The 24982-nt window shown below is 37.7% G+C and overlaps 1 protein-coding gene across 6 annotated transcripts in view; it reads left to right on the plus strand.

Annotated features, from left to right (window-relative positions):
- The window catches only part of DNM3 (dynamin 3), a 572648-nt gene that overhangs the window by 203728 nt on the left and 343938 nt on the right, over positions 1–24982 (plus strand). For all 6 annotated transcript variants that reach the window (XM_030935982.1, XM_030935983.1, XM_030935986.1 and 3 more), the window contains 2 exons: positions 2867–3005; positions 17657–17743. In XM_030935982.1, coding sequence (XP_030791842.1) covers positions 2867–3005; positions 17657–17743 — 226 coding nt within the window. The remainder of the gene's footprint in view (positions 1–2866; positions 3006–17656; positions 17744–24982) is intronic.

Raw genomic sequence — 24982 nt, forward strand, 5'->3', positions numbered from 1 at the left:
TTACCTTCTCTCTTAGTCTGTTTGGACTGCTGTAACAAATGACCACAGACTAGGTGGCTTATAAACAACAGAAATTTATTTCTCATGGTTTTGGAGTTTGAAAATCCTAGGTCAGGGTGTGAACATGGTTGGGTTCTGGTGAGAGCCCTTTTCCAGCCTGCACATTGCTGTCTTCTCATTCTGTCCTCATGTGGCAGAGAGAAAGCTAGTTAGCTCTCTGGCCTCTTCTTATAAGGGCACTAATCTCATTCATGAGGGTTTTGCCTTCATGATGTAATTATCCCCCAAAGGCCCCACCTCCTACTACCATCACATTGAGGGGTATGGTTTCAACATATGAAGTTTTAGGGGAACACAAACATTCAGTTCATAACAATTTCTTTAAAGAACTATGATAAAAACAAATGATTTTAAAATACTTATTTCTTCATTTCATGTACAGAAGGCTAAACATAACTTAATGAGCATATGTTGAATTGTAGTGTCCTTAATTCAAGGAAATAAAACTTAAGTTGCCTAGTACATAGATTGCCTCATATGGAGGTGGCCTCTGCCTGTTATCGTTTGTGGCTCAGCCTCTGCCAAAGGGCCAAGTTGAGACTATGCTGGGAACAGACCCTCAGAAGGCAAAGCTTGATACTGAGCGTGCATGTGATGAGTGATTTTACAAAGGAGTTATGATGCTTGAGTTATTTATTGTTTTAAAATTTAGACAATCTGCTCCACAAATCTCAAATAGTATGGGCAGATACGAGTTTACAAAGTGAAAAGGAGAAAACCTCTATAACCAAATCTAATATTTTTTCTTTTATCATCTATAGGATTTCTAAGCTCCCTATTCTATTTCTTCTACACCAAATCCAGAATACATTTGGTGTAGAAACTGTTTTACTTTTTAGCTGGGCAGATCTGGTATTTGGACATGTTTATCTGATAGATGCAGTGGAACCAAATTACATTTTTTGGGTCATACAGTATTTGAACTCAGCCAAATACAGTATTTTTACTTCACTTGTAAAACTCATTACCATATGCAGCTTTTGTCAAATATAACTGCAAAATCTCAGTAATTCAGAATTGTCGATTTCTGATTTATATGCCTAACAACAGGAGATTGTTGGTTGTTATTATAAATTTGCCTGTAAGATGCTAAGAAATGCACAATGTCCTGAGCATAAGACATACTCACGGTATGCTTATTTAGGTCTTTAAATATGCTTGGTTTAACAGTTTTTTTCCCATTTGATTCCATTGGCTATTTGAGTAGTAGAAGCCCTCTTTGCCCATGAAGGACTTGATGGAAGAGATGCTTTGTTTTTCTTCATTGTTTTGTTAATACTGAATGCTGACTATGAGCAAGGGAGGGAGATGGTCCTTATGGGGCAAATCAAGATAAATAGGGTAACAACACTCCCTACTGTGTAGTGATGGGACTAAAACATGTGCCCAGCTTCCTGCAATGTGAAATAGAATGCCGGGCTTCCAAGAAGGAAGGTCTCAGCAGCAGGACTGGGGAAAGATTGGAACTATAAGTGCTTGCTTTGCATCTGGGCTTTAAAGCACAGGTGGGATTTGAATAGACCAAAATTGTGAAGAGTGTGAAATGAACATCATAGACAAAGGCAAAGACATACAATATAAGCAAAGGCAAATTGACTAAAACATAGGTTACGCGAAAGGCGAGGAGAAAAGTAACTATGAAGAAAGATTATAGTCAAAGAGTGAAAAAAATTTAATATTGTACTAAACAGTTTGAATTTGATTCGTACCTAGTTCAGAGAAATTACCATTATAATATAGTATGATTACTACAGTTATAAATACAGGTGAGCATAGGGTACTAAGCAAATGATAAGAAGGAGCGTCAAGTCAAGATAGTACAAGGGAAGTGTTGAAAACATTTTCCAAAAAAGGTACTATAGAATTCAGTTCCAGGAAGAAAAGTTAACTAATTAAGAAGAGGTGAGGAGGGGAGGGAAGAGGGCCTAGGAGTGGGGAGGATCCAGTGCCAAAGCCTGCAGCCTGCCAGCCTTCAGTCATGGCCAAGTCTCAGCGTTCAAAGGCCCCTGTTATTGTAGCTTCTCTCTATTGACCTTTTGTTTAAATTTGAGTAATCATTTTTTATGAAACACATATACACATGCATATGTATATATCTGCTTTCCTGAGTTCCTGTTGAGCATGAGAGAAGCATTGTTATAACACCAATTCGAATTAATTAGAGCCCAAAGGAAGACACTTGTTATTTTGGTTATCATTTGTTATTTTTGTAAAGTCATTATTTAATTTAGGCATCTTGAAATATTAAAATTAATTCATAAATCCCCTTACTGTCTTATTCTCCCAGTGCCCCAGGACCTCAGAGTGGGAACTGTCAGGCTCACAGTAATATAGCTGTCCTGGAATGGATAAATTGTATAATCTACTATTTTAGTGTATAAAAAGTGAAGCTCACTGGCTGTTCCACAAAGGAAAGGGAATTGATTTTGGAATCTTTTAGAAATAGAAATCTAAATTGAGAACACCATTTCTATTGTAGCATTTCTTTTTATTGCTGTGAAACAGCGAGATAAGACAAATTACAGTTAAATATTAGTTAAGGGTCACATGATGTGCCATATAAACATTTTGGGCACTATTTTCAGCTAATACTAATCTTCCATAGATTGGAACTTATTATGGCTTAGCAGTATTAAAGATATTATTATAGCAGTGCTGTGGATGGAACAAATCACTATGTAACTTTTAAACTTAGTCTATTACATGCTTAATTTAAAAAGGATGTTAATTTAAACATTTTTCAAAAGATTTTTAAATATTACTCAATTTAAAAAATCTCATGGTCTGCTTGCTTTCTTACCTTCAGGACAGGATTGTTTACTCCAGACATGGCATTTGAAGCGATAGTCAAGAAACAGATTGTAAAGTTGAAAGGACCTTCTTTGAAGAGTGTGGATCTGGTAATACAAGAATTAATCAACACTGTGAAGAAGTGTACCAAAAAAGTAAGTTGGAATTATTTAACTTTCCAGTACATGGCTTTGGTTTACCAACGTTCTCTATCTCATTGCGTGATTCTCTTTCCCTGACCCTCACTTTGTTATAGATGTTGTGTGTTTGCCTACAGGGAAGGGTTGTGGAAAATACTGAGTGGGAATTGCTTTCATGGAGGGCAGACACACCGTCTTCTATCATTCCTAATACGGTGGTTTAGAAAGAGTATATTTCTTTGGCTGATTTTCCCCTTGTTGTCTTAAACAAATAAACATTATTTCCGAACTATTAGGCAAATGACGTAAGCTTATTTTTCCTGTGGTGCATGGATGAGGGTAATTGTTAGAGAAGGAAATCATTGATAGTACGTATATCAATAAGAAAATTCTCCCAAATTGCGAATATGTATTCCACCTGAGCCTGGGTGTTCTGGGAAGGGGCAGTGTAGTGTAGTGGATAAGAATCCAGCCTTGGAGTTTCAGTGACCTAGATTGAAATCCTGGCTCTGATACTTTCTGTGTGACCCTGGGTTTAACCTCTCTAGTCTTGTTAATTTATCTGTCAAATGAGGATGGTGATGATAATAGTAATACCACTTTAGTGAGGATTAAACAAGATGATGCCTGAAACCTATGGGTCACCTAACACACTGATTAACCATAGTTTAAGTGCTCAATAAATGGTGGGTGATCCATAAATTGCCATTTTAGCAGCAGGGAAGTGTTGAAAAGATTTTCCAAAAGAGGTACAATAGAATTCAGTTGCAGGAAGAGAAGTTAACTAATTAAGAAGTGGTGAGGAGGGGAGGGAAGAGGGCCTAGGAGTGGGGAGGATCCAGTGCCAAAGCCTGCAGCCTGCATAAATATTAATATATATTTATAAATAGATATTAATAAATAACATAAATATTAATAGATATTATCTACCCTGAATATCTATTAAATCTATGCTGTAGAGTCCTGGGGTAAGACTTCCCAAGTAGGAGGACTCCTCACTGAGGAATATGGAGAACATGTGCTGAATTTCTCAGTTCATGAAAGGAATATCTTGTATTGAAAAACACAAAAAGAGAATTAGTGATGGTGTTTACAGTAGGGTAGGTCTAGCCCCCTGACAGTTAACACTCATGCTTTTAATATTTCTCCAATCTATGGATAATTCTGTTTTTGTTAGTTTTGTTATCCTTCCCTTTATGGATGGTTACGAGGCGTTACCTTTCTGAAAAACCAGTGGGAAGAAAGAGAGAGAATGAGAGGGACAGAGAATTAGAATGAATATGAATATTAGTTCCCATTTACCTGACAGAAGGGCTCAGGTAAAGAACAGATGTACATAGGAGAAGAGGCAAGTGGGCCGAATTCCTAGATGTGAAGGCTGAAAGAAAAGCAGTAAATAGAACTAGTTTGGGACCCAGAGGTGACTGGGAGTTTTAGACCCCTTTTCTAGAGCTCCTACTGCTCTTCCACCTCATTTCCTAAACTCCTGGTTTTTCTTCTCCAAAACAAGAAGAGCCACAGGAGTTAAGGGACTGAGCGACAGAAAGAAGAATGCACATGGAGTTGAAAAAAATCAATCTTTCTACCGGCTCACCTCTTGGAAAGCTGAAGTCAGTTGCTAACAGTTCTCATCCCTGCTACCCTCACCTACTTTTCAAAATGCAACCTATCGTGTCCCTTGTACATTTAAAGCTCTCTTAATTGATCTCTTTGCTGACTTTCAAGATTAACTGATACTGAGTTTCCTACTAACCCTAAGGATTGCCACTCTCAGCACACAGATGTGTTTAGCCAGAGGCTTCTCTTTAGGTTGTCCATGTCTCTTACTCCTACCAATTAACCTCTCTTCTTTACAAGGGACACTTGTGCTGCGTTTGTTCCCAAACCCATTTAGCCAGTCGCACTTATTTGAATAATATACTTTGAATAAACAGAGTAATTAAACTGATCCAATGCAAAAAAGACTTTGAGTTTTGTTTCTATGAAAACTAAACTGAATGCTGTGAGAAGACTTGATAAATGTTAGCTGCAAAAGCTTTGCTATTGACTGGGTGTAGGCAGGATAATGGCAAAAGAATGTGTGTGTGTGTGAGGAGGGGATTATAAAATCTGGATAGGTTTGGCATTCAAATTATTTCACAAGTATCTTCAGGTTCTCCCTCCACTGTAAAGAAAGCAAAACTGGAAATCATAGATGAAGGATGTGGTTTATGTAAGACAGAAGATGCATAACTCCAATCAGCAGATCCATATGCAGAGAACAGACCTTGGCCTTACATCAAAAGATTGGCACATGTGTGGACATTTATGTTTTAAGTTATATAAAGTGTTTATGGTATGCATGAATCTTTTTTTTTTTTTTTTTTTTTTTTTTATCTTTTCCCATTTTATCCAACCTACTGGAAAGCCAACAGTCAGTTCTGATGGCATGGGATGAGACAGCTTGTTCCCAGACACATTTTGGCTTCTATTCTTGCTCTCCACCCTTTCCATTATGCTCCTTGGATTGGTCTTCTATATATTTTTACTATCTTCTCAAAACATTTTATAGTTTGCCTTAGATAAACATAAAATCTAGCTTTTCCCCTGAGGTTACTGTTTACCCTTTAGCTTTCTTCAGTGAAGGATATTTATTCTAGCCCAAACTGGAAAAATCTGAGGGCCTTTATTGGGTATGACATTTGCCCACTTCTCCTTTTGTGGCTTCCAAAGATTATTCCTTCACTTTCTCATAGCCTTCCATTAAGGCCCAGGTGGTGCCAGCTGTACCTGTTCCTTATATTCACTGTCACCACCAAGTTCCAGGTCACTCCCTTGCATTCATCAGGATCTTTAGAACCTGGCTTACATTTTTCCTCTCCATCCCCAGTTCACCTTCAACTTGGAAATATTCAATGTCCATGCAGATATCATGTCCAATGCCTAAAAGCAACTTTTCCTTGAAATCTTTGCTCTCCATTCAGTCTGAGCTAGCATCATAGTTTCATGACTTCTGGCTCTTATTGTCATCAAAAAATGTTTTACTAGGAAATTATAAACCTTAAAGGGCCTGCAGAATGCTGATCACCCCCTTCATCCTCTTTAGATTTTAAGCCAATTGGGAAATTAATGGAAAAGCTCTATTTTGAAGGTTTGAAATGTAGTGTCCACTTCACTGCTGACATGTCTAGGTTGGAAAATGTGTCTGGGCCTTGCTGCTAAAGTGGGAGCCTCCTGTTATTTCCCCTTCCAGCATTAAACCTTAGAGCCCATAAGGTGTATGGGTGAGCAGATGTACATCCATCATTAGTTTTCTTATCTATTACTTCAGTTCCACTTGGATTAACTTGGCCACCTGTTGAAACTCCAGGACTGCTAAAATTTACCGTTTGTCTTTATTTTCCTTTCCCCACAGGCTTCTGAAGAGCTTGGAGATATTTGTCTATTTGTGTGAACTGGTGATCTTCTTCTTAGTCCAATTTCAACTGCCGTCCAGCAGTGCTTCAGTATCTTAGTAATTAGCAACCTCCTGTGTTCTCCATGATAATGATGTTAAACTTTTAGCACTCTCTTCAAGCCACCTGACTCATCACTTTTATCCTCACTTTCAATGAAGATTTCGCAGAGAAAATAGGGGCCATAAATGGGCACTATGAAACATTGATTCTTGTCTTCTATCCCTCAAACTTACCTGTATTCACAGCCACACCCCCTTCTTATCCTCTCTGTTGAGATACTATTCCTGACCAAGGGGGTAGGGGATGGTTTCCTATCTGTACTCTCACCTCCTTTGAGGATGTACTCTTTTTAGCCTTTTATGTCCTGAATCATCATCTTCACCATCACATTTAAAAAAATCAGCTTATAAATATATCTATGTCTGTCCAAATTTAAAAAGAAACAGTGACAAAGACTCGTCTGCTGCCCTACTTTTCTCCTCTCATGGTCAACCTTCTTGGGAAAAAAGTAATTTATGCTTTGCATCTTTGCTGTCTCATCTGCAGTTAATTCCTCAATTGAAATTTGACTTCTGCCCCACTATTTTATAGAGTTAATTATTGCAAAGGTCAGAGAGAATCCTGATTGCCAAGCCTAATGGACGCTCTTATTCCTGAGACCATATTCCACTCTCTTTATAAAGCTGGCACTTCTCTCTCATGCGCTCTCTTCCCTCTTTCTCTTTATTCCTTCTCCACCTCCTTTGAGCATTCGTCCATTTTTGCTTGCCTCTAAACACTGGGATCCCACAGAGGTTACTCCTGGTTTTATTCTCTTCTTACTATATTTTCTCCTTGACAGATCATGTCTGTGATAGTTCAACTACTACTTAAAATATTGCTGATTCCCAAATCTGTACTTCTAGCTCAAGCCTCTTTAAGGGAACTGTCTACAGATGACTGCAACTATTCTCTTTTCTTACTTAAAGCGCTGAGCATTACTTTTAAGCCTGAATTACTCCAGTGGCCCCCTAACTGATCTACTTCTAGCCTGGTCACCCTCAAATTCATCTTTGCCATTGCTTGCAAAGTGATTTTTCTAAAATACAGATATACCTTTTGTCCATATCCTCAAAATTATTCAACAACTCCTCAGAGCCTTGAGAATAAAGTTCAGATCATTTAGGGTTGTATTTAGCTTCCCTGTCTGATCTCTGAATATTTCTCCAGCTATATCTTTTTTTTTTTTTTTTTTTGAGACAGAGTCTTGCTCTGTCACCCAGGCTGGAGTGCAGTGGCCGGATCTCAGCTCACTGCAAGCTCCGCCTCCCGGGTTCACACCATTCTCCTGCCTCAGCCTCCCGAGTAGCTGGGACTACAGGCGCCACCACCTCGCCCGGCTAGTTTTTTGTATTTTTTAGTAGAGACGGGGTTTCACCATGTTAGCCAGGATGGTCTCGATCTCCTGACCTCATGATCCGCCCGTCTCGGCCTCCCAAAGTGCTGGGATTACAGGCTTGAGCCACCGCGCCTGGCCCAGCTATATCTTTGGTCCCACCACTTGCTTCAGCCATTCTAGATGATTTGCACTATCCTCAAAGATTTTTCATGCCTTTGCCATTTGATGGCAAATCACATTTGATGTGATTCCTTTTGTCTGGAATGTCTCACTTTCCCTCCTGTGTTTACCTGCCATCCCCTCTCATTTTTAGGGAGCCAGCTCAATCATTCTGTTTTCCTTAAAATCTTCCCAAAGGGCCTCTATGAGTCCCTTCCTGGTCTCTCTCCCAACTCCCTTTTTAGTGCTTCTGTTGATACCCTATGTGTATTTGTATCATAGCATTTATGATACTGCCTTGCGATTTGTTTGTATTTATTTGTTTATATATCTCCTCTTGTTGATTATAAGCTCCTTTGAGTAAAAGGCACTGTGTTTTTTATCTTATCTAACTAGCCTGTAACACAGTGACCAACTCCACATATAGGCATTTTATAAATATTTACTAACAATTTAGATGTTCTAAAGTTATCCAGTGGTCAAAAATATATATACTTGGTTTTAAAAGAGTATTTTAGCCATTAATTTTAAGATGATAAAATTTAGGCAAATTTTCTTTCAAATATTTATCCTTTTCCTTGTGCTGCATTTTGATGTTTTTCATTTTTGGCCTTATTAGGTATACTTTCAATATCTTTTATTTAAAAACTGGTCTAATTAAAATATTTTGCAAAGCAAAATAATCCTAATTAGAGTTGAGTCTGCTGGGACTTTATTGCCTCCTTTTGAACATGAGCCATAGATAAGGTGACTATGTAATTTATTGTTCAGTACAGGACATTTTTGAGACTTAAAGGGGGTGCTATGAATACTTTCACTGGAGTAATAGGAGAAAACAAAGACTGCCCCAGGCAATGTGAAAATAAGTAATTCCAGCTATATTGTAATTATATATATATATATATATATATATATATATATATATTTCTGTTATAGCATATATACATATATAAACATAAAATACAGTTTTCATTTACAACACCTCATGTGATGCCTCATGTGTAAAAACCTTAAATTTTTTTTCTTCAGCTGCATTAAATAAACATCAGTGAAGAACATATGGGATTTATGTGTGTTCAAACAGCAAAACACAAAGCTAGACTCCTAACCTGGGGGAATGCATTTCTTCCCCGATATTTTCTCACTGTTGTTTCTGGGGCACTGGAGGATAAGACAGGAACATTAGAGCTTTATGAGCTATTTGGCTTCATGCCAGGGACATCTCAACTTTGAAGTTATTTTGGTGGGCATCTCTTTTCAGCTGCTTTTCCTTACCTCCTCTTCTCCAGTGCATCATCACAGGACGCTGAAGGTCTTTTCAGGAAGCACCGAGAGGAACATCTTGGTTTTTTTTAACCACAGTTTAGCAACTGTGCCATTTACTGGCCTCTTGGGAAACCACATTCTTGGATCATTATCATACTAATTAATTGATTTTTTTCCTGTTTAGAAAAAAAAAAAAGTTTTGCAAGGGGAGAAAAAAATATATACCTTAGGCAGTTATTAGAAATACAGGGAAAGGACCAGGAGTGGTGGCTCACGCCTGTAATCTCAGCACTTTGGGAGGCCGAGGCAGGTGGATCACCTGAGGTCAGGAGTTTGAGACAAGCCTGGCCAACGTGGTAAAACCCCATCTCTACTAAAAATACAAAAATTAGCTGAGCGTGGTAGGGGGTGCCTATAGTCTCAGCTACTCAGGAGGCTGAGGCAGGATAATTGCTGGAACCCAGGAGGCAGAGGTTGCAGTGAGTCGAGATCGCACCATTGCACTCCAGCCCAGGCGACAACAGTGAGACTTCATTTCCAAAAAAGAAAAAAAAAAAAAGGAAAGAAAGGGAAAGATTTTCCATTAAGAAGTGCTGTTAGAAGAAATGCTTAATCTTGTGGCTTATTAGGTAAATATCTGGCTCTGAATACACATAACTAAACAAGTGAATCCAAGTCCTTACCATGGCTTCCAAGGCCCTACACAGTCTTGCCCCCAGCTTTTCATATCTAAACTCATCTCCTCCTCTTTCTCTCCTCCTCTCGGTCCTCTCCAGCTGCACTGGATTCCTTGTTTATTTAGCAGGCCAAGGAAACATGACTGTAGAGCCTTTGCACTTCTCATTCTTAATGTGGGAAATGATCTGCCCCAAGATAAAACCATTGCTTCCTTCAGGTCTCTGCTATTCAGATGCCCCATAAAGCAGAGTCTTTCTCTGACTTTTCTGTTTACAGTTGCATAGCCCTCCCCCAAACACACACACACACACACACACACACACACACACACACACACACACACACCATTGTTCATCTACTTACCAAACTTTATTTTTCTTTGCAGTATATATTACTATTAATATATTAATTATATTATTTATATCTGTTGTTGTTGTGGTGGTGGTAAGATAATTAAGGGGCCTTGAGAATACAAGTTCCATGAGAATAAGAACTTGGCTTATTAAGCTCATTGCTGTGTCACCCCTAAAACAGCCTGGTTTTCAACAATAATTATTGAATGAATAATTAAAAAATGAATTATATCTCATTGATTCAGTAGGTGACGGTCAGTTTGTCTGAAGTAGGATGAAGGAAAATGGCTTCAAAGCATCATACTATTTAGGACTTTCTTTTAGGTTTATATAGATGTGCTGTAGTTTTTATGCTGTATGAAAATACTTGCATTTCACCTCCTAATGGTTGCCATCCAGTCAAACTCTGTGCTGTGCTTTGCATATAATACATGTCTAATGTAATAGGCTTTGGTGCCCAGGCTTCAAATCAGACAGGTTATTAAAGTCTGAAACTTTTGTTGGGTATTATAGGAAATTCAGTCCTGGGACTCAGTTTTAATGTGATAGAATCTCATCTTTTAATCTTAAAACTCATTAAAGGATTTGTAATCTTTATAATTGGTTCTTAATTTATAATTTACCATGGTCCCTGATTTTTCTCCCACTTTCTGTTTTGAAGTTTTTTTTTCTTTTTTTCCATTTTAACTGCTCATTAATGTGTCTACCAGAGATAAACTTGGGAAGAGAGAGATGAAAATCTGATTATGATCTTCAGGTGTTGTTTTGCCACCATGTCAACCCACCCTGACTTCCTTTTTGGATGTTTTCTGAATTACTTAAGTAATAAGCTCTTTTGACTACTCTGCGGCACCCAGTTTTATTCACTCAAGGTTGGACTTTTTATTTTGTTTTTGTTTTTCTACTCTCCTTGTTTCTTAGGTGAGGACTTTTTTGTTTTTATTCCTTAGCATTTCATAAATAACACTAGAGTTCTCTTCATTTCTCTGTTTAAAAGTTTTTCCATCTTATACCTCACCACTTCTGCTCTTTGTGGAAAATATTTGAGGTTTCTAGATTAAGTATTTGCCCACCTGGAGAAGGAGGCCTAACACTAGCCCACTTGGTCCCAGTCTGCCTAGTTGGGATCTGGCACTCCTTTCCCCTTCCTGCCAACTTCACTTTGACCTTCCTTGACTTCTCATATGCCACTCATATGCCAATGTAGAACACCCCATAAGGAACTTTCCCATTAACCCCTGTGCAACTTAGAAAACAGTCACTATTTCTTGATCTCTTTATATTAGAATTGCTTCTCATCTTCAATCACCTTTGTAAATTTTTCTACAAATACATCTGTTTAAAAAATTTTTTTTCATAGCAAATGTGTTGTGCACAGATGAGTGTCTTCTCATATCCTGAATAAATCCAACACTATGCTATACAAAAACAAAGGATGGCTAGGGATTTTGTTGTGTTGGGTGGGTGGTTAATTCACAGAAAATGAAATTAAAAAATTGAATGCTTTTATGAGTGCTAAAATTCATTATTTCTATTTGGCTTGTAGCAAGCACCCAGCATTTAAAGGTTTATAGCTTTTTCATAAAAACCCTTATCTTTAGGTCAGCCAAACCAATCAAGTCAAGTGATAAGTATAGAAGAAATTTTGTTCTGATTTTATTTTCTTAGTGAGGTTTGGTATGGAATTATGAACAGATGGTTACCTAATAACTCCAGTTTTTGCTGGAGGCATCAAACTTGTTCCTCTTGAAGATACAGAAATCTTGCCTGGTCTCTTGACCATTTCAAGAAAAATGTACTAGCATAGCATAGATCTTATGATCTGATAAACTGTTAATACATTTTGGAAGTGTATAATTTTTGTTTTGTTGGATAGAAATGTCTTCCAAGTGTTTTTTTTTTTTTTTCCTCTAGGAAAATGTGATCCATACTGAAATTAAATTTTTATATTGAGGTTCCACCAAAATAATTAATCACTACCCTAAATAACACTTATAACATTGGACCTTATTAAAACATGTTTTCCTGCTTTCTCTCAGAACATATATAATTAAAATATTTGCCTTGAATTAAATGTTGAAGGTTTTCATTCCTAAAGTCATGTATATTGTGTTGTTTCTCCATTGAATCTTCTTTATTATTTAAGAATACTCAATGCAGGCCAGACGTGGTGGTAGGTGCCTATAGTTCCAACTATTCGGGAGGCTGAGAAAGGAGCATTGCTTGAACCCAGGAGGTGGAGGTTGCAGTGAGCCAAGATGTGTCACTGCACTCCAGCCTGGGCAACAGAGTGAGACTCTGTCTTAGAAAAAAAAAAAAAGGATATTCAATGCAAGTTGAATAATAAGCTATTTAGAACTAATTTGCTGTATAATAAATGTATAGCTTTGACTACAAGTTTCACTATTATAATGTAAGCATCAAATCCTCAGAGGACCTCTCATACCTGGTTTATGTATTTATTTCTTCATATTTCCCCTTGGTTTTTAAAAATATTTCTCTTATATGACTATTTATCTGTACAGGCAACCTGCCACTCAAGACTATGTGGTTTCTAATATCAGGTGTTATGACATAAACTGAGCATGGAGCTGGACTGTAGCAGTTGCACAATGAATGACTGATGTGACATAAATTTAGGAATGTAGTTATTATAGCGAATAGCAAATCCTTAATCCCTTGACTCTCTATAAACCAATTTATAGGTTATTTAATTAATAATTAGAGGAATAAAGGCCTAAAGATGACATCTTCCACATCAATATTATTTGGGCATACATAGTTAATATTCTGATTACTCTGACAAATAATAACTCCCGTATTCTTACAACTGTAGGCTTTTAATTTGACATTCAAATTAAAAAAGTGCAAAAATGATTGACAATTGTAATGGTATAAATGATTGAAGAAATGGTGATTACACATCAAATAAGAGACATAGAAGAGAGGTGAGGGATTGAATTGAGCAATCAAAGTTAAGTATGTTTTAAAGCTAAGTAAAGGGAGATGCAAACTGAGCAGGGCACAGTTTGAATGAGATCATGAAATAATCTCATTATAAGATTAAATGAGATAATGAAATGAGTGGTAGAAAGCCTAATCAGAAATCATTTTAAACGTCAGTAGGACTTTTTTTTTTTAAACCTCTCTATGTATGTATCTTAAGAATTGGGACTATTTATATATTTGGGACTATTTATATATAAGAAGAATTGGGACTATTTATATATATTTATATATTTTATATTTGAAAGCCAGCAGTTAAAACCAAGATTTTGACTCTTATACTCCCACAATCAGTTCAATATCAACCACCTAGTAACCAAACCAGTTGTTTCGTTAATGCCATTCAGTGATGCCTAAATCTTACATTGCTTAGTGTCTCTTCAAGGTTTTTCCTCCTTTGTCTCCATAATGGTAGTTCTTTTAGTGTGTTCTCTTTTTCTTTTGTTCTGCTTAGAATTTAGGCTTATTGACTTCCACTTGTCTCAATTGTAGGTACAAAATGTGGCTCTTACAGATTCCTTTTCTGGTAGAATTGAGCCCATGGGCAGTAAGCTTGGAAAGATCAGGAGATACACGCATGCACACAGATCAATCCTCCTGCCAAGGCCAGTAGATTGGAGGCATTCTTAGATGTCTCTACTTCATGGGATATTCTTGTCATTTTGGCCTTTCCCTGACTTAATGATGGCCATGTACTGGCCTGGGGTCCTTCAGCTATCAAGTGTTTAGTTTCTGAATAAATATTTATATTGCCACTATTTGATGGTTTTAAAAATAACTTTCTGCTGTAATCTGTTTTCTAAATGTTGTTAAAGGCATCCCAGTCTTCCTTGGTAGACCTCAATTGCTTGCGTAGTTACTTCTCTGAGGCAAAGTGATTCTATAATAGTGTGGCTGTCATTGAATAGCTTGGGAGGCTGTCTGAGTGCAGGGGAATTGATTGTCTTGGTGGCCTAGGGCAAGCTAATGGTTGGTGTCAGATACATCACTCAGGTTTGCACTAGTCAAGAAGGACTGGAATTGATCAGCCATCTCTTCCACTCTGAAGGCTTTTATAAGCCTCACAAAAAATAACTTGCAGGACTTTCAGAGAGTCAAGAGGGGTTCTGGTATAATAGAGCTTTTTCTGGAGAATGTTTCCAAAATGAGAAGTATGAGCTCCATTTGTATCTTGCAATAATTCATGAAATAAGCCCCCAGGTGAGCATACATCTCAGGATTCAGATAAGAGCCAGTAAGGGGATGAGAGATTGAGGACCTCGTAGAGATACTGGTGATGATTTTTGAGGTAACCAAAGCAGTCAGGTTTCTATGCTTTTATGATGTTATGAACATAATCTATATCCACTGTAGAAATATTTGGAAAATGTAGATAAATAAAATTATGCATTATTCAAATAATTATTGCTATTAACACTTTTTAGTATTGTGCAAATCTTTTTCTATGCAGAGACAGCAGACTTGCAGCGATGGAAGATTTAACATATATGAGATCTTGTGATTATGATGGTTCCATGAAGTACTGTAGTTTGTTATCTTGCTAAGACACTAATATATGTTGTGCATGCTATGAAGGTAATGTGCACAGTGACCCCAGGTGACCATACAGAAGCCACATTTCAGGGAGGCCTTGATCCAAGTCCTTACAAGTTTAGAGAAATATTATATGCTACCATATTACTCAAGAATGTTGGTATTTGTAAGATTGGGCTATATCCTTGAAAAATATCAAGGGTATATGGTGGTGTGTGACTCTGTGTGTATGTGCATGTGTGTGTGGAAGTGTCTTAGTTCATTTTCTGTTGTTTGTAACAGAATACCTGAAACTGGGTATGCAGAAAAGGGATTTATTTCTTTATACAGAAAAGGAATTTATAGAGAAACAGAATTTATTTCTTACAGTTATGGAAGCTGAGGAGTCCAGCGTTGAGGGTCTGCCTCTGGTAAGGGCCTTCTTGCTGGTGGGGACTCTGTGCAGAGTCCCAAGGTGGTACAGGGTATCAATCATATTGTAAGGGCACTGAGTGTGGTAGCATGCTAGCTCAGGTTGCTAGTCCTCTTCTTATAAAGCTACCAGTCCCACTCCCATGATAACCTATTAATCCATTAATCCATGAATGGATTAATCCACTCATGATGGCAGAGCCTTCATGACCCAATCACCTCTTAAAAGCCCGACTGGTCAATGTAGCCACATTGGGGATTGAATTTTAGCATGAATTTGGAGGGAAGAAATATCCAAACCAAAACACTATGCTTGTGCATAATCACATTATATATTTAGTAGCCTACTTTTCTTTGCTTAGTGTTGTAAATACCTTACCATGTCATTAGCTATTATTAAAAATGTGATTCAAAATGGTTACATTACATCACATAAGTGGATCTACCTTCATTTATTTAACGTCATCGGATACTAGGTAGTTTATAGTTTTATTTGTTTATCTTATTGTTGCTTTTCCAACTAATGCTGTGATGAATGGCCTTATCATTGTAGTTCAGAATTCTCTGAGGTTATTAGGTTGAGATCTCTGTCTCTTTCTCCGTCTGTGTGTGTGTGTGCACGCGCGCAAGACTTTTGATATGTAATGCTAAATTGCTTTCCAGAAAGATTTCTCTTGTTGATACCCCTCAACAAGTTTAAATTGTGCTAATCTCAGTATACCTTCACCTGTAGTAAGTCTTATAAAAAAATCATAGCAATTTGCCAACATGATAGTTACTGCTTTTCTTTGCATTAGATCACTTTACAGTTTTTCCTTCTGCTTATTGACTCTTACTTTTTTATGAATTGAATCATATTCTTTGCCTATTTTATTGAGCTATCTAGTAATCTCCTTTAATTTGCAAGTACTTTAAAAATTGGAATTAATATTTTGCCTGGCATGTCATGAATGTGCCCACTTTTCTCCATTTCCATGGCTGTCATCCCAGTAGAAGCCACCATTATTTCCATTCCATCTGAATTGCTTCAGTAGCCTAAATACCTAACAGAATTGCAAGGATCTGCTTGATGTGGCCCCTCTCTACTTTTCTAGCTTTGTCTCAGGATCATACTCCTCAGTTTCTGCACTGACTTTCTTTTACTTTTATCACCACTAATTGCCTGCACTTCTACCTCGCCTTCACACATGTTCCTGTTCCTGGCAAACTTCATCTTCTCCATGGCCATTCTCACACACCTTTGCCTGTCTAAGTCTTCCTTCTGGATTAGGGTTCCTGAAACATTTTCATAGCATCCTGTTCTCTTTCTTCCTTATATTGAAAACAACTGTAATTAATCTATTCACTTTTACAAACTATTTTTTGAACAATTACCTGCATAACTTAGATGGGGTTAAGTGATTAACATACACAATTTCCATAGTTTTGCGAAAAAATGTACATATACACATCTGTTTTCTATGGGGAGAATTTAAAAAGTTAAAGGAGTCTCTCTGTGCTTCATGGGATGAATCATCCTTGAAGAGTAATGGACAAGACCATGGGCTCTGGAGTCCTAGGACTTAGGTTGGAATCCTGAATCCACCATTTTTGAGCTATTTAGTCATGGGCATGAGTTACTTAACCTCTCTGTGCTTCACTTTTATCCTCTATTAAATGGGATTGGCCGGGCATGGTGGTTCACGCCTGTAATCCCAGCACTTTAGGAGGCCAAGGCAGGTGGATCACCTGAGGTCAGAAGTTAGAGACCAGCCTGACCAACATGGTGAAACCCGTCTTTACTAAAAATACAAAAATTAGCTGAGCTTGGTGGCATGTGCCTGTAATCCCAGCTACTCAGGAGGCTGAGACAGGAGAATTGCTTGAGACAGGAGGTGGAGGTTGCAGTGAGCTGCACTCTAGCCTGGGTGACAAGAGCGAAACTCTGTCTTGGAAAAAAATAAAATAAAATAAAATAAAATAAAATAAAATAAAATAAAATAAATAAATGAGGTTAATAATTATATCTGTCTTTTCTGATTGCTGTGAATATTGAAGGAGGTAATTCATGAAGTCTTTAGCTCCTGGCGCATGGTAGGCACTATATAAAATGTTAGTCTTTATCCTTTTCTTTGTCCTGTTTTCTGACTTCTTCATCTTTGAATTTTATTAAGTGTCAACTCGGCAGGAGCACAGTGCTAGATGGTATCCAGGGTTCTGCTTTCTTCCTAGGGAATTGCTCCACTGGTTTTGAAGTGTTTCCTCAACATAACAAGGTTACTTCTGATGATAGTTTGTGAAGCCTCTCCCATCACCTTGACATTCTTCTTTAGAAGTTGATGATATTTCATTTTGGCTTCCAGAACGGCAATGAGCATCTTCTGTAAAATACATAATTTATCTCTGCTTCTCTTTTGGTAGTGTAACTTTTTGAGTATTCATACTCAGATCTGCTTTTCTTGACAGCTGGCAAACTTCCCCAGGCTCTGCGAGGAAACGGAAAGGATTGTTGCTAACCACATTCGTGAGCGAGAAGGGAAGACAAAGGACCAGGTAAGGAGAGGTCTTCCCTGGTGGGAAGTCAAAGGTCTCTGCAAGGTTGTCTGGTAGGTCCCAACAGTCAGCCTGTCGCTTAAAAGAAAAAAAAATAGTGGAACACAACTACATTTATTTCTACTTATTTATGAATTATACACATACTATATTCATATCTTATTTATGTTAAAAATATGAGCAAATAAAAAGACTTCATTCAGAAGAATGAGATGCAAAAGCAGTAACAGGAGTTTCGTTATTTTTTCTTCTCAACACTCCATGGATCATGCATACATCCTACTTTGAAAACCACTAATCCAGAAACATACCACATTTTCTCTTTAAGACAGGAGTTCTTAACTTTTAATGGGCCCACCGATGGGCTCCAGAAGATTCACAAACTCCTAAAACATTATGCAAAATGCTCAGTGTTTTTATTGTTTTCTAAGGAGACAGTGGACCTAGCTTTTCATCAGCTTATCCATACAACCTATGATTGAAAAGAAAAATTGAGAACTACTCTTTTAAACATTATTTTATGAATGTATGTGGTTTGTAAGGAGTGACCCTGAAATTGTTTTCTAATCCTAGCTCTGTGATTTGGAAAGATTATTTTCAAGTGAGAATAATCCATTTAAAAAAGTAAAGGACTACATAGAAAGAATAAAAATCTTAGGTTTAAATGGATTTTTCTTAGTTACTTATAAAACATTGTAACAGGAAATACAAAGGGTTTTACATACCTTTGAATTCCATGACACAGCTGCACATGTGATGTTGTGGAGAGAACACTGGACTTAGGCCATGTGCTGTCCACAAAATAACATCATGTTCTTGTGTAAATCACTTCTTTGGACTGTTGTTTTCTCATGTACAGCATTAATATATTGGTCTATATGCTCTCTGAAAGCCTGTGTAAGTTAGTATTACAGGATTTTGTGATTCTCAAATGAGTGGGAAGGAGGTGAGGGAGAAATGGGGAAAAGGAAGAAGACAAAATAAAAGAGAGAGGAACAAACTACAGAGAGAGGCACACACAGCACATAGAGTGTGCGTCAGGAAGAGGAGCAGGTGGAGGAGAAAGGGGACAGAAGGATGGAGACCCAGCAGGTTGGGACATTCGTGAGTGATTCCAGGATCCACCTTTTCTCTGCTTGAACTGTGGATTCATTGTCACTACTTTTTATCATTGTGTTTTGAAAGTTAATTAATCACTATTTATAGTTTTCACTTGTTTATCAACTTTCACACTCTTGAATAGCTGCAATAGCCAAAAGAGGAGAAAACAGGCTTTGTGTTTCAGTTGAGATGAACAAATCAGTATTAACTCCTGAGTCAGTGAAGTCAAGCCTAGAGCCAGATATGGAGCCCCAGGGCCAGAGGTTCTCCCTGATGTCTGATGTCTTGGCCCCTCCTGGGCTGAGAAAACTTAAGTTCTTAAGAATCAGCTGTACTCCTGACCTTAAGTAAATAAGCTAACTGTTTTAATTTAGTGTCTTTCATCTGTAATATTCAAATGATACTAAATCCTACTTAACTCTTTGGGATCCTCTGTCAAAATAATATTGGAGAAAATATAGGATAATTATTTAAACCATTTTAAATATTTCTAATTATATCTATGTCAGTTGTTAGCTTCTTCATATTTCAGAGTTTTTGTTTTAGTAAAATGGCATGTTCAAACTTCACAGTGTTGTTAAGATTGTGGGCTCTGGGCTCAGACCACCTGATTTTGAATTCAAGCTCTGTTGTTAACATTTTGTGTAACTTGTGACAAGTTATTTGACATCTTTACACTTCAATTTTCTCATCTTAAAGTGAAATAGTGATAGTTAACTCACAGCCATTTTGTGAGGATAGAAAGAAGTAATCAAAATACAAGACCAGTATTTTGTGGCTCACACCTGTAATCCCAGCACTTTGGGAGGCCAAGCAGGCAGATTGCTTGAGGTCAGGAGTTCGAGACCTGCCTGGGAAACATGGTGAAACCCTGTCTCTACAAAAAATTAAACAATTAGCTGGGCATGGTGACCTGCACTACCAGTAGTCATAGCTACTCAGAGGCTGAGTTGGAAGGATCATGTGAGCCTGGGGGTTGAGGCTGCAGTGAGCCATGGTTGCACCACTGCACTCCAGCCTGGGTGACAGAGCAAGACCCTGTCTTAATATACATATGTGTACATATGTAACAAACCTGCACATTGTGCACATGTACCCTAGAACTTAAAGTGTAATAAAAAAATATATACATATGTATCTATCTATCTTAGTTCTTAGTTCTTAATTAATTTTAGTTGTTTTTGTTTTTGTTATTGTTCCCAAAGAGCTATGGCACGTGGTAGATTCGAGGAAGAATTGCCTTTTCTGATTTCAAGGGAAATTGTTTTCAATCTGCAACTCAGTTACAGTGATCAATTTATTCCCCAAGTGGGAGATAAGAGATGGGGCAGGCATCTCCCTACTAAGTCACAATTTCAGATGGTCTGGTCCAGCAGTTATCAAGTGCCTGTCACAGCTGGTAGTGGTCACCTCTAATATGGACTTGGGTGGCATAGCAGAAACATGCCTGGTTTTGGTAGTGTGGACATGTCATTTTGGATAGATCTCACATTTGAGTTCCAGACTCTGTGCTGCTGGGCCATGTGGTGCTGTTAAAGTATCCAGTTAGACAGAGTGACCCATATCCTCAGGCCTCCGTGCCTGAGCAGCTCTGGGGCATTCTTGCCGTTTTCTTTCTTTCTTTAAAAAGCAGACTTATTACCAACTTCCGCTCTGGAAGCTTTGTGGGAAAAAAATCTTCACAATTGAAAATGTGGAAAGCCATAAATCTGTCTGTAGCTGTTTCTTAAACAGAGGTGTTTTGAATGTCTGAGTGTGCCAGCCGTTAGTCTCGGTGCTTCCATACATGTCATTGCATGTCGAAGCGGTGGACTTTCTGGGCAACTCCTGCCACCAGGGGTAGCTTTACTTTGCTTCAACTAAATATTCAATAACTGTGGGTGAAAAAAAAAAGGCAGTGAGAAACTCTGAGAAAGTGAAAAAACGAGGAAAAAAATGGACTATTTTTCTTTTTATCCCCCACATGCGACCTGGCTCTTTTCCTAGAGTGAACACAGACTCCCAGTTTCCAGGAATATAATGAGAACAGCCATAGCTTTTATTTTTTTTCCACTTTTTTTTTTTTTTCCTGTGCCACAGTCCAAGTTAATGTGTGTGAACGTCCAAAAGATATTCAGGACAACCTTTGGCGATGCTGAGGATTATGAAGATACTTTGCTCCTTACAGTGGCAACAATTTATTTGTGTTCAAATATTACAGTTTATTGGTACAAGCTTTTGGCCACATGGATTTGGAATATACAGTTTAACAGAATCTGGCTTTATTGTTGGGAGAAGAAAGGCAAAACTACAACTAATCCAATAATGATCACGCTTCCTAATGTTTCAGTTTTCTTCAAGATACGAAACAAAACTATCTGACTATATGAAATTTTTTCATGCAAGTATGATGTTATTGACCCAATAACCCCCATCCCTTGACTTTATTTTTGGTAGTGGGATTTGGAGTGATCTTTTAAATCTTTTTTTGGCAGGTCCCCTTGTGACTCTCAGCAAGATTTGGTCAGATGACTGGTTGAGATTAGCCACAAAAACAAAGCCTCCAAGCCCATAGCACTGGGTACTGAGTACAAAACAAGAACAAGTGGCCACATACTAATTATATATCTATATATGGGAATAAATCACTCCCTGGAAAGTTAACTGTTCTTGGCTGGGCATGGTGGCTCACGCCTGTAATCCCAGCCTTTAGGAGGCTGAGGTGGGTAGATCACCTGAGGTCAGGAGTGCACGACCAGCCTGGCCAACATGGTGAAATCTTGTCTTTACAAAAATACAAAAATTAGCTGGGCATGATGGTGGGTGCCTGTAATCCCAGCTACTTGGGAGGCTGAGGTGGGAGAATTGTTTGAACCCAGGAGGTGGAGGTTGGAGGTTGCAGTGAGCTGAGATTGCACCATTGCACTCCAGCCTGGGCAACAGAGTGAGACTCTGTATCAAAAAACAACAACAACAACAACAAAGAGAGTTAACTGTTCTTCAAGCCTGGTAGATAGTTACATAATTAAGGCCACAAATGTTTATTGGGCATCTACTATGTGTATCATGCTAGGCTCTAAAGTTCTAAGGATAAAATGGTGAACAAGATAAACATAATCCCAGCTTCTATGGAGTGTATAGTCTTGCAGAGAAGAGAAACATTAAACAAACAAACAAAAAAATTAATTACATTTGTAGTAAATGCCACAAATAAGTATAGGGTGCTATATAGATATACACACACATACACATGCACAAACACACATATGTGTATATATAGTGTATATATACATGTACATATATGTATGTATCATATAGTATATATACATGTATATATATGTATATATGTACGTATGTACATATATGTATGTATATACACATGTACGTATGTATATACACATATACACATAAATTTATGTATATATGCTTATATATGTATATATACATATATAAGTATATGGATATACATATTTGAAAATATATGCATATATGTACATATGTATGTATAGCACCCTATATTTATTTTATAGAATACATAATTTTATACAGATACATAATTTTATACATATACATAATTTTATACATATACATAATTTTATGTATGTATATAATTATGGCATGTAGACTATTTGAGAGTAATAGTACAATCCAACCTGGTCTTGGGTTGGGTAGGGGATAAGGATCAGGGATGGCTTTCTTGAGGATGTACCCACGGGGGAGCATTTTGTAGAGTATGTCTATGAACTGTTGCTATGAGGACTCTGATGCACTCAAATGCTACCTTCAATGAAGGGAGGCAGCAAACAAATACTCATGATAGTCACCAAAATTTATTCAACAAAGTCGAAGAGCAGAGCTCTGGAGATATTCAGGCAGAGATCTGTAAGCACCGTCTCTCTCCCTGTTAGCAAATCTCAGCATCCTGGAAAGAGACAGGATTCAGTTGGGAGAGCACAAGGAAACATAGGAAGAGGAAGTCAGTTTTGAATATCTCTGGTATAATACATTCTTTTTTGCAGGTTCTGGTTGCTCCACTTCTCTCTTGTTTTCTCTCAGCCTCCTCGTCTCCCCATTGAATACTATTTTCTACAGAGGGACCTCCCAAGTCTCTGACTTAGAGATTATAAGTATCTTATATTTAGAATATTTTCATGTTGCCTGGGACATGTATCCAGTTTACTCCATTACAAATCTTCATTTAATTCTCATGATGTTTCAGGCACTGTTCTAGGCACTGGGGATGTAGCAGTGGATACAACAGATGAGGTCTATATAAGAAATTTGTAAAAACTTGCCATGTTAGCTAGTGTTAGTGCTGCAAAAGAAAAGAAGGCAGGGTAACACAATGGAGAGTAACCAGCGTGCTAGTTTAAATAGAATGGGCAGGAAGATCCCTCTGATGAGTGATATTTTAGCAGAGATCTGACCTTATTATTATTATTTAAATTTATTATACTTTAAGATCTGGGATACATGTGCAGAATGTGCAGGTTTGTTACATAGGTATACACGCGCCATGGTGGTTTGCTGCACCTATCAACCTGTCATCTACATTAGGTATTTCTCCTAATGCTCTCCCTCTCCTAGCTCCCCACCCCCTAGCAGGCCCCAGTGTGTGATGCTCCCTTTCCTGTGTCCATGTGTTCTCATTGTTCAACTTGCACTTACGAGTGAGAACACGCAGTGTTTGGTTTTCTGTCCTTGTGATATTTTGCTGAGAATGATGGTTTCCAGCTTCATCCATGTTCCTGCAAAGACATGAACTCAGCCTTTTTTATGGCTGCATAGTATTCCATGGTGTATATGAACCACATTTTCTTTATCCAGTGTATCACTGATGGGCATTTGGGTTGGTTCCAAGTCTTTGCTATTGTGAACAGTGCTGCAATAAACATATGTATGCATGTGTCTTTATAGTAGAATGATTTATAATCCTTTGGGTATGTACCCAGTAATGGTATAGATGGGTCAAATGGTATTTCTGGTTCTAGGTCATTGAGGAATCGCCACACTGTCTTCCATAATGGATGAACTAATTTACACTCCCACCAACAGTGTAAAAGCATTCCTATTTCTCCACATCCTCTCCAGCATCTGTTGTTTCCTGACTTTTTAATGATTTCTATTCTAACTGGCATGAGATAGTATCTCATTGTGGTTTTGATTTGCATTTCTTTAAAGACCAGTGATGATGAGCATTTTTTCATATGTTTCTTGGCTGTGTAAGTGTCTTCTTTTGAGAAGTGTCTGTTCATATCCTTCGCCCACTTTTTGATTTTTTTTTTTTTTTTTTTTTTTTGCTTTTTCTTGTATATTTGTATACATACTTTGTAGATTCTGGATATTAGCCCTTTGTCAGATGGGTAGATTGCAAAAATTTTCTCCCGTTCTGTAGGTTGCCTGTTCACTCTGATGGTAGTTTCTTTTGCTGTGCAGAAGCTCTTTAGTTTAATTAGATCCTATGTCAATTTTGGCTTTTGTTGCCATTGCTTTTGGTATTTTAGTCATGAAGTCTTTGCCCATGCCTGTGTCCTGAATGGTATTGCCTAGGTTTTCTTCTAGGATTTTTATGCTTTTAGGTGTTATGTTTAAGTTTTTAATCCATATTGGGTTAATTTTTGTATAAGTTGTAAGGAAGGGATCCAGTTTCAGTTTTCTGCATATGGCTAGCCAGTTTTCCCAGCACCATTTATTAAATAGGGAATCCTTTCCCCATTGTTTGTTTTTGTCAGATTTGTCAAAGATCAGATGGTTGTAGATGTGTGGCATTATTTCTGAGGCCTCTGTTCTGTTCCATTGGTCTATATCTCTGTTTTGATACCAGTATCATGCTGTTTTGGTTACTGTAGCCTTGTAGTATAATTTGAAGTCAGGCAGCGTGATGCCTCCAGCTTTCTTCTTTTTGCTTAGGATTGTCTTGGCTATACAAACTCTTTTTTGTTTCCATATGAAATTTAAACTAGTTTTTTATAAATCTGTGAAGAAAGTCATTGGTAGCTTGATGGGGATAGCATTGAACCTATAAATTACTCTGGGCAGTATTGCCATTTTCTCAATATTGATTCTTCCTATCCCTGAGCAAGGAATGTTTTTTTTTTTCCAATTGTTTGTGTCCTCTTTTATTTTCTTGAGCAGTGGTTTGTAGTTCTCTTTGGAGAG

The sequence above is a fragment of the Rhinopithecus roxellana genome, chromosome 8 (genome assembly GCF_007565055.1).
Source record: "Rhinopithecus roxellana isolate Shanxi Qingling chromosome 8, ASM756505v1, whole genome shotgun sequence".
Taxonomy (NCBI): Eukaryota; Metazoa; Chordata; class Mammalia; order Primates; family Cercopithecidae; genus Rhinopithecus; species Rhinopithecus roxellana.